Here is a 10711-nt window from a genome sequence, read left to right as displayed (position 1 = left end):
GCGTCTTGTGATACTGCATTTTGTTCATATACCTGTACTGTATGCTGCAGTTATTGTGTTACAAACAGTTTTTGGACCTTTTTATTGCTTGTGTTGTTACACATGTATTTTGTTAACATACTTGTATGTTCATAAAGACCATGTACCATAGTCGTTTCCCACAAAAGCAAATTCTGTTATAAATAAAATTTGGACAATGTCAATATGATTCCTTACTAGAGAATATGTACCTGTATTTTGTCATATTGACTGTTTGCTTAAGGACCAGAGTGACTCCATCTGCCCGAGGCAAATCCCTTGTGTGTTTTAAAATCCTTGGCATAATATCAGATTCCAATTTTCCAACTAGCTAAATTTGATAATTTTCCCGCAACACACTCGGTGATCTCTCACAACACACATTAACAAAAGCTGTTGGGAAACGCTGGCCGAGTGTGAAAGAGGCTCCTACCTCACTTCCCTCCAACAACAGATGGAGTATTTCACACCGAGTGGGATATCTTACCAGCTCTCGCTCGCATCACCCCCACCTATCTACGGGTTCAGGCGGCTTATTTGCATAAAATGTGTGTCAGTAGGGCAGGACTGGCTCACATGCCATGCGCACATGCAGCAGGGCTTTGAGCAGCATTCCAATGTGCAAACAGCCCAATGAGCCATCTCCAAGCTGGGGGCCTCAACCAATGAGAAGCTGAGCACGAGCGGACCGGAGTGGGGGCGTGAGGGGGAGGCGGAGGAGCATGAGGGTGGGGGCAGAGAGAGAGAAGGAGAGAGACGCATCAACAAACGGGCGGTGGAGGGGACACGAGAAAGGGAGAGAGGGGGGAAAAAAAACGGTCACATTTGTCAGGCACCTGAAAACGTGCTGGTTATTTCAGGACGCGTGTTGCTTATTGATGAGTGGGGTGTGTTTAAACTACTTGCACTCTAATCATGTTTTCATGGTGACTGTACATGGCAAGCAGTTCAGTGTGACAGAACCCTTTGAGACGTACATCCGTAGAGTGCTGTTCACATCGGAGTTTTTTTTTCTTTCTTCTGGATTGAATACAGCATTGCTCTATTTTCTCCTTCTCAAACAATTTTCGCTCTGCTGACTGGATTTTCTCAAGCGGCCCCCAAACCAATGCCCTGTGCACATCCCTGCTCTTTTGATCTTTGGGATACACTCTCTATGCCTTGGCGGTTGAGGACTCTTTCACCTGTGTCTACCAAACTCCTTTGCGGCGACCAGAGGCGCTAAACAAACGACAACAAACAGAAGCAACGCCTGCCTATCTGCTAAGAGACATGGAGAATAGTCCCGGAGGTAAGTGTTCTTCTCTATCAACCCAAAGATAAATCATGTGCGTTAAGAATAATTGTAACAGTCAGTGGTGCGGTTGAAAATTGGATGTGGTGTACACGTAGTTGGCCTGTCTAAAATATAAAAGATGGTTTATGTCGCAAAAGTGTGTCTATGAATCAACTCAGCAATAGTCTTTATTCAGATGTGCCCGCTCTGGTGCTACTTGATGATCATCTGACTGACACCTGCAAGCGCGGGAATACAGTAACAGGGTTTTCTTGTTTCGGGGGGTGTGGGGTAAAATGCAAGAAGCTGCAGGAGCTTCACCAGAGTTAGTGTGGACCTTAAATCCCAATTGACACTAAACTTGCATGTAAACAAACTCACGTGGCATGAGACCTTAAACGCCTCCTTGTGCATGAGGATGCATTTCCACCCCCCCTTAATGATGACCTTCTTATATCTTAAGTGCACGCATGACACAGAGCACCCAATATGGTGATATTGCTTCTAAAATACCCCGGAAATCCCAACGGTGGCCCTACTAAGTACGTCAATGTCCCCTTGGTCGTTTTGTGTGCCATGTCTTTTACATGCCCAGTGCATCATGGGTAGAGGCGGCGATAATACTTGCAATCATGCGGCCGATTTCCGACACGCAGCCCCGCCCCGCCCCGCCTCGAACACAGAGCACGTGTAACAACCTCGTCGTCCACGTGCCGCGCATGATTTCCTCTTGAGCCCCGCCCCTCACGGACGCTCCTCTCAAAGCAAGCGCGTGCACGCTTGCTCGCTCCGGGGGGCCAGTACGGGGATTCCTCTGTGTTCACAGCGAGTGTGGTCAGTGGGTCAGAGGGGTTTAAAAGTGTGTTTTTTTTTTGCACTACTTAATAGGACTGCTTCATAAACTACACATTAGCAGTCACAGTCAAGTGTAGTACTGTAAATATTACTTCATCTCATTGTATAGTTAAGTAAAACATAACAAAACTCCCTTAGTAGGACCGGCTTTTCTAGTTGCATCTGGCCAGCCAGAGTCCTTCCCGCTAACCTTAGTGTTTCATTCATTTTAATATATTAGTTATCTATCACTTTGAATGAATGGGATATTTTCAATTCATTTCAATAGGGGAAAATTGATTTGCTACACCAGTAAATTTAGGATCTTGCCCTTGGAAAGAATTAAATTAGCGGGAAAACAAGGTACCAGTGAATGAATCTTTTCCAGTACTTTGTGGTCAGTGAGTCAACTAAGGGGTCGACCAAGTCATGGAGTGCAATACAATATCCTTTGCATGCCTGATGGGGGAAAAAAAAACTGTTCAAAAAAGTTAACTGTTGGCTCTTAATAAGTTGAATATTAAACGGTGGCATTTAAATTTAAATGCTGAAGCTGCAGCTTATCCCAACCGACTTTGGGTGCGACCGATTGCCAGGCAATCGCAAGGCAGGTGTTAACATGTGCGTCTGAATGTTTGAATGCGTCACAAATGTACTCAGCACTACCCAAAACGTTCATTTGGATGCCTGGGGGAGTTAAGATGATGAGTCGCATCTGCCATCTATGTCGAATTGACAAGTAAACAACTAAACTACAATACAGTATTTCTGGGAATGATATTGGTATAACCCAGCTCTTCGGTATAACCCACCTCTTCAGTGAGTTTAACAGCTGAGATTTGTTGTTAATGAGGTTTAGTCACCACCATATTAACCTTTGCTGCCTTTACAGAACCATCCCTTTTCATAAACACACACAAGGGCAGCCTTTTCACGTGGATTAGGGCTTACCACCCATGCACGACTGTAAATGTTCACACAGAACAGTGGTTGGTGGTGGTGGGGGTGTAGGAAGGTGAGGGGGTTCTCTGTGAGTCATCACATGAGATTGATGTTTGTACAGTCAGCTTGCCATGGTCAGATGCCTCGGAGGCGGGAGTACACGAGATGGGAAGTCATGAAGGATTGGCAAGAGGGAGCGGGTGGGTTGTTTTGTTTATTCTATAGCTCTTCTGGCCCAGTGAAAGTCCACAAATCACGTGTTTCAACTTGTGCATGACTACAGTGCTGTACTCCCACAGCTCACTCTTGACACCCAGTCAAACTGGATTCCAGGAAGTTGTAATGAGCAAGCGGAATAGGGGATGTTTTTACACGAGAGGGCGGGGGGGCCGTGCGTGTTGCTGAATGAAGAGAGGAAGTATGTAACATGTGACGGCGGGTGTGACTCAGGTGATACACATGTTCATAAAACTTGACCTTGTTCATACGCACGTGCGCGCACACACACACACACACACACACACACACACACACACACACACACACACACGGGGAAACAACACATGGCTCATCTTAGTGTGAAGTCAGAGCCACACATGGCAGTGAGCCACGACTACCTCGGGCTCACTCACCGCGGACACGTGTAAGGAGAGGAATTAAGAAGGGAGGCACTTCAAGCTGTACAGGAATATCACACGTTTCTTCAAGGAGGGAGGTCACGGGAGCAGGCGGCTAATCAGTTACCCTCGGCTGATTCAAGGTTATTAATGGGAAATGTAAACAAAAAAAAGATAGTGGAAATGATCCGAAGGCTCACTCAGTACCCAGTGATCTGGTCAAGCAAATAGCAGATTCCTAGAAATTAAAATAACATTGGAACAAGTTTTTCCATATTGTTGTTGACAACATACTTTTTTAGCATACGTTCTCCAAATATACAAAACATTATCTGATGCTACAAAACAATGCAATCAACATGATAAATGTTCATTTAGCCTTAAAATGGTTCACTGACTCAATTTAACACTAATGGGCGCCCTTCGATGAAGTATTGTAATATTGAAAGTACAGTCATAATACAGTGTAGAATCCCATAACCCTCTGCACACTTTGTCAAATTTGGAACGGAGCCATACAGGTAGCCATTCCTTGCATGCTGCATTAAAAGCCTCAGTCTTCCCAACGTGATCTTCCCCTAGCGCTTGTTATTGTACTGCTGCTGTTGTCTACACGAGACTGCGCAAAAGGGCCTTGTGAGCCGGGCGGGAACTGTGTCAAGAGTCCATGTGAGCTGGCGGTCAGGTGGCTGGCGGATAGATGGGCCTGCGTGCTCAGAGCCAAAGAGGAGAGGGAGGGAGGCGAGGGGAGGAGGAGAAGAGGATGAAGACGAAGGGAGGGGAGGCGTAAGGGCTGTGGTGAAGTGAAAGCAAGCAGGCGGGGAGGGAGTTGGCTGGCTCAGGCTGCACGTGAGAGCGAGTCTTTCATCTTGTGGGAAGAAAACCGTCTGCAAAACAAGGGGGATGGCTGCAGGGAGCTGCATTCAGGGGTAATAGGGCATTTCCAACTCGATGTGACATCCCTCGATGTAGAATTCAGTTCGATTAGTACAGTTACATCAATACTTGATTTGCCATTGCAGCATCATTATGTTCATGCTGCTTTACAGTAAATTTTGTTTGAATGCAAATGTATTACTTCACCAACCTTATATGAATGAGTCCCAGAGGGCCACACAAAAATGTATGAAAAAAAAATGATGAGGCAAGAGTTAAATGTGTTTATTATATATTTGTGCATTCAATTTTAGGGTGTGTTATTTGTTTTCACAATTGCATGATGGGCCAGATCCAATGGTCTAACCACAAATGCCCCACCCCTGCTATAGTAAATAGTACCACTTGAAAACGGATTCCCGAATATTGCATGAAGACATTTTCCGCAAGTGAAAAAACATTTTGCACAGACAACCAGGTCAGACTTGTTATACCTAGGGCCTGAAAAAATATTCATCACGTTGTTTGGCTGACGCAAACATGATCAAGCTATCAGCAAGTCTCCGAAGAAGTTATAAAAGCCAAAATCGAATATATGGGTCAACTAAGTTTTTTTTTTTTCTGCTCTGCACCTCTTTGTGTTCTTCTCAGGAGGTGTCATCCTTTATGCTGGCTCCTCTGGCAGTGCCAGCCCGAGTCCTGGCAGCCCCTCCAGTGGATACCAGACCCAGTCACCCTCCTCCCACTCACAACCCTCGTCCCCAGAGGGTGTCTCCTTTCAGGAAATTGGGGCCATGAAGCAGGCAGGGGAACAAAGGGGAGGGACGCCTTCCCCGAAAATGGTCTTCCAATTTCCAGAAGTGAACAATGCTCCAGCTGCCCAAGTTACAACGGTGTCTTCAGCCACCTACAACCACCCTACAGTGGCCAAAAGACCTTGTGGCTTTACCGGCACCTTCCCTAGTAAGTACCGGTGTCCTCCTACCTATCCTCTTCTCTCTCTGTCGATCTACGATCAAGCATTTACAGTATATATTGCATTCCTCCCTTAAATCACGTGCCTCTGTCTCCACAGAAACAGGAGGGATGGTGCTTCTGTGTAAGGTGTGCGGGGACATTGCATCTGGGTTCCATTACGGTGTCCACGCCTGCGAGGGTTGCAAGGTGAGAGCTCACAAATGCAGGCTAGGTTCTACCTGCCAAGTCACATTCCTGCCGCAGATATTTAACAGCCCTCGATGCATTCTCCAGGGTTTCTTCAGACGCAGCATTCAGCAGAATATCCACTACAAGATGTGCGTGAAGAATGAAAACTGTCTCATCATGCGCATGAACCGAAACCGCTGCCAACACTGCCGCTTTAAGAAGTGTCTCTCTGTGGGCATGTCCAGAGATGGTAAGAGACGTGCACAGAGACACGTGGAGTTTGGATGGAACTTGATCCATTTCCAGTGCAAAGGGAGTTAGTTGTTCGATGAATCAGAATGATCATCTATCATAGCTTATAAAACCGCACTTAAACTGTACATACAACCCAACTTTAAGTAGCGTCACTTTTCACTTGGTTCTTTTACTCTCTTTTATCCTGCATCTCACTTTCGGCAAAGTATTCACCGGTTTCTTCACTTCTGTCTGATTTATGGCAAGAGGGGCATGAGAGTCCCAGTAGTCATCAATCAGTGAGAAACTGTGACAAAATATCGTTTATTTTTGGAAATTGGAACACCAGGGTTGGTGATCATGCATTCAGTGTGATGCACAGTCGAACCTCTTGTTTAAGGCAATCTTATGTTTGCGCTATTGCTATACCGTTCCATTAATCATAGCAAAAATGAGTGCTCCAGTTTAGGTATTATACATGTAATCTGCCCTATATTGGATATATTCACAGCGAGGCACCATCCTCTTGGGAGATGAGCAAACTAGGTGACGATAAATCATCTCTTTTTAGAGCAAACATTTTTAGATGACCCCAAAAAGCAAGAATATGATGTAGGAGAGAAAAATCAGCTCACAGGAGGGAATCGGTATTACGAGCACCCGTTGTTGTGACTCAGGTTTAATACCACTGCCCACTATTAACAATGTCCCGATATAATTTTCATATCACGTATTGAATGACAACATTTGAAAAAAAAACCCCAAAAAAACAAAAAACATCCCCCACCCCCAAATAATTTCCAACTATTATACCTGCCTTTTTTTTTTTACCTTTTCTCTTGCCAATTTCCAAATGACAACACATTTAGCACTGTTGACCCAGTGACCTACTTCTAAACAAGCGAGAGGCAGCGCTCAACTTTGAGACAGAATGCGAGGAGAGACGAGGGGGGAGGTGTGAGAGCATATAGCAAACTATAAATAGGACTGTCAGTGCGGCAGCAGCAAATAGAGGGGAGGGCGGACTGTTACGCTGGAGGGAAGGAAGAAGTTGTCAAATGAGGTGGCGACATTAGAGTCTCATGAACAATTATAGCGTCGAGGTCTTTGGACTTTCTAAACTAAAAATGCAGAACCAGGTTCAAGGTGCTTTCCAATGTTTGGTTTTGTTGAGAGCGTAATCTAACAGAATGCGCTCTCGCTTGCTTCCTCTCTTCCTCAGCGGTGCGATTTGGCCGCATTCCCAAGCGAGAGAAACAGAGACTGTTGGATGAGATGCAGAGCTATATGAACAGTCTCAATGAATCTGCTTCCATGGAGATGGAGATGTCACCTCCCTCCGCCACCCACTGCAGCCCAAAGAACCAGACGAATGAAGGCGCAGGCTCCATCATGCAGTCATACCAGAGTGACTTAATAAACAGCGAGAAGAAACCTCTCAAGAGGCCCGCCAGCAACGGCAACCTTGGCAATTCTTTCCAGAGCAGTCCTGTGCAGGAAAGGGCCCCGCCTCATCCAGCAGCACAGGCGCACCACGCGTTTCAGGCCGACTTGACATCGGGATACAGTGTCCCTTCAAAGTGTCCCGTTGCCCACACCAATAACGACAACGCCACGAATAATAACGCCAACGATTCCAAGTATGGCTTCACCAATCAAAATCAGTGCCCCGTACGTGGCGCCCTTTCATCTCAGCACTATGCAGTCAATCAGAAGACGGATTCTCAGAACCAAAATTCGTGTCCATGGAAGCTAAACGGTGGAGCCAAAGTCTTGGTGAGTCCTGACACATTCTTATATTTGTTTCAGTCTTTTGAAAGATGGTGTTAAGCAGCTAATGCATCCGTTGGCTTCTTTTTTTGACAGGCATGTCCACTCAATTCTTGTCCGGTGGCTCCAGCCAGTCGCTCCAGTCAGGAAATGTGGGAGTCCTTTTCCCAGTGTTTCACCCCTGCTGTCAAAGAAGTGGTGGAGTTCGCAAAGAGTATACCTGGCTTCCAGACTCTGACCCAACAGGACCAAGTCATGCTACTCAAATCTGGCACTTTCCAGGTACATTGGTTTTTGTAACCTTGTATGGAATGTTTACACATGATTAAGGATTGGGGCGCATAAAGGAACCTCCAAAGTCGGGTACCATTCTTTCAACGACACTTAAAAAATATATATATTTGGAAAGAAACAGGAAATTTCATCATTCGTTCCAGGGACCAATTGCCACCATCACAGAGCTTTTGTTTGGAATACGGGCGATATTTTAAATCACACTTTCCTGGCAAGTATCATGAAATGAAATGGAAATTAATGCTAAAATAATGATAACCTGCTAAGTCAGCTAGTGATAAGTACTGCTCAAGTCTCAAGTGACATCACGCATGATGATGACCTTTGAGGTGTATCTTTACAGAAAAAAAAGGCACATCTTTTCAGAAAATATCCTTGTGAAACTTGAATAACTATGGGTGCAAAATGACTTTGTGGGTTCCACAGAAATTCATTTCTGACTCGAACGATGCTTGATTCATTTGCAGGTGCTGATGGTGAGGTTCTGCTCATTATTTGACCCCAAGGAGAGGACTGTGACCTTCCTCAACGGGCAGACATACTCCCTGGCATCGCTACGGGCACTAGGCATGGGTGTTTTACTGGACGCCATGTTTGATTTCAGCGAGAAACTCGGATCTCTGGGTTTGGAACCAGATGAGATGGCCCTTTTTATGGCTGTCGTGCTCGTTTCAGCCGGTAAGACTTCACAAAGTCATATCGGAGCAACACCTTTTCCTTCTGTCCGTGCTGTGTTCCTAACCTATTTTCCACCACTATCTTTAGATCGCTGCGGTATAGTGGATGTGGGAGCAGTGGAGCAGCTACAGGAGAACCTCATTAAAGCTCTGCGCACGCTAATTACAAGTCGCCGGCCGGACGACACCACCCTCTTCCCCAAGCTGCTGCTACGTCTGCCGGACCTGCGAACCTTGAACAACCAGCACTCTGACAAGCTCTTAGCATTTCGCATAGATCCGTAAACAAGCACAAGGCCTGCTGAAATGTCTGCTTCGGGGAGCTTCTCGGCTTGCAACTCAAGCCAAGCCCGCCACAGATGTTGGCCTCTGCATGACGGATCGTTGTTGTTGGAGCTCGGCCGAGTGCGATGCCGTGAGAGAGGGGACTCTGAAAGCGCAGCGGGGGGCTGAAGCCCTTGAACTCAACCGATCTCTTGCTTCCAAGACTGTCAGTCACGACTTCAAACTGTGTTCTTCCTGGTTGGTTCACCAAATCTTGACCGCTTCTCCCTGGAGGTTCTCTGTTGGTCCAAACTTTTCGACTTTGTCCTCTAATCCCACTAGACAGCAAACACACACTCCAGGCCAGATACGAGGAGTTTGTACAAACCTTCACCAACTACGACGCGACTGTACAGTCTCACCTGTAAATGGCATGCTCCGGACATAAAGAAGCCCCTTAACCCAGTGTCGATGGCGCAAAGCTCAAAGAATGGTTTATGTGTCGAAAAGATATCAGCTCTTTATACGTCCAAAGTCAATCACTTTATTGTGAATGAGAGTTGCATAATGATGTATTTTGAAGAAATGAAAATAAGTTGTATTGCGTTACTAAGTGCTAATCAGGGAGAAATTATTGGTCGTTAAAGGCCGAGTCTGATGGGTTTTCACTGAATATGTTCTCTGTACATTTTTTTGTAAATATTATGCTTGTTTGGTACCCATGGTAGTTTGAAGAGTCTTGGACATGTTAATGAAGTTGTTCAGTATTGTATTAAGCCAGCATCATTAACGATATATTATAAATTGTTCTATAGACTGCATTTGAACCATGCACTCTGAATATAAACTTTTGATTTCAGAATATATGAAAGATTTAAATGTATTGTCGACTGACTGCATCACATGTGTATATTTTGTAACTGTTTTGTGGTTACACCATAGAGTACTATTATTAAATAATGTTATATACCATTTCCCTTGTGATCACTTTCATTGTTATTCTTCCTAACACGATGCGACCATATCATTGCCAAGACATAACATGCAGGGTAACCTAGCAACAGAAGCAATCGACCAATCTTTCAGCCGGTCTAAGAAGCATGACGGACTAACTAATGAGGAAAATCTTAATTTTCAAGGGTCGGGTAATAAGTAAACATGTTATCCAGCAATAAATACAAGGCTGCTAAAACAAATCATTTGAGATGCTAAGCCTCTAGGAGGAGAGATTTTCCACATAAAACGATCACGGGTATGGATGGAGCCAATCCCGAAAGTTAATAGCTCCCTAGATAGGAAACAAGACGGTACAGAGAGAATCACGGCCTATGTTGTCTCCCCATTTCATAGGAGTCCTCAGAAAGTCCTTCTTGGATATGTTTACAAACGTTATCTTAAAACAGGAACTGACCTTCATAAGCATGCGTTTCACTTTGAATTTGGCTTATTTCTTTAACAATAGACTGAAGTGGACTCATACAACCTGTTGTGGTCTAAAGATATGCCAAGTCGTCATTGATAGCTACACGACGTCATGATTATCTCTTGCTGTACAATTATCTTTAAAGTAACAGTGTGGAGACATTTGAATTTTTTACTCATAAGGTAGGGTTAAAACCCCTTAAAGTTAGGATGTCCCTCTCTATGGAAAACAAATGTACCACAAAAATGTACATTTTTTAAATATAATCGTGGGTCTAATAATCATTAATTACATGACATAGATCACGCCTCACGAAGTTAGGATGTCCCTCTCTATGGAA

The 10711-nt window shown here is 44.8% G+C and overlaps 1 protein-coding gene across 1 annotated transcript; it reads left to right on the top strand.

The window, feature by feature from the left end:
* Window positions 1-783: 783 nt before the first annotated feature.
* Window positions 784-9922, top strand: LOC109522595 (nuclear receptor subfamily 1 group D member 1-like). The gene is made up of 8 exons (XM_019881298.1): window positions 784-1309; window positions 5215-5526; window positions 5639-5727; window positions 5815-5959; window positions 7166-7719; window positions 7810-7995; window positions 8475-8685; window positions 8773-9922. Exons 1-8 carry the CDS (start codon window positions 1291-1293, stop codon window positions 8967-8969), a joined length of 1713 nt encoding a protein of 570 aa, XP_019736857.1. The 5' UTR covers window positions 784-1290; the 3' UTR covers window positions 8970-9922.
* Window positions 9923-10711: the final 789 nt, after the last annotated feature.

This window comes from Hippocampus comes, unplaced genomic scaffold (assembly GCF_001891065.2).
Source record: "Hippocampus comes isolate QL1 unplaced genomic scaffold, H_comes_QL1_v1.1 scaffold68, whole genome shotgun sequence".
Classification (NCBI taxonomy): Eukaryota; Metazoa; Chordata; class Actinopteri; order Syngnathiformes; family Syngnathidae; genus Hippocampus; species Hippocampus comes.
Note: the sequence above shows the minus strand (reverse complement) of the source record. Positions and strands in the feature narration are given on the sequence as shown.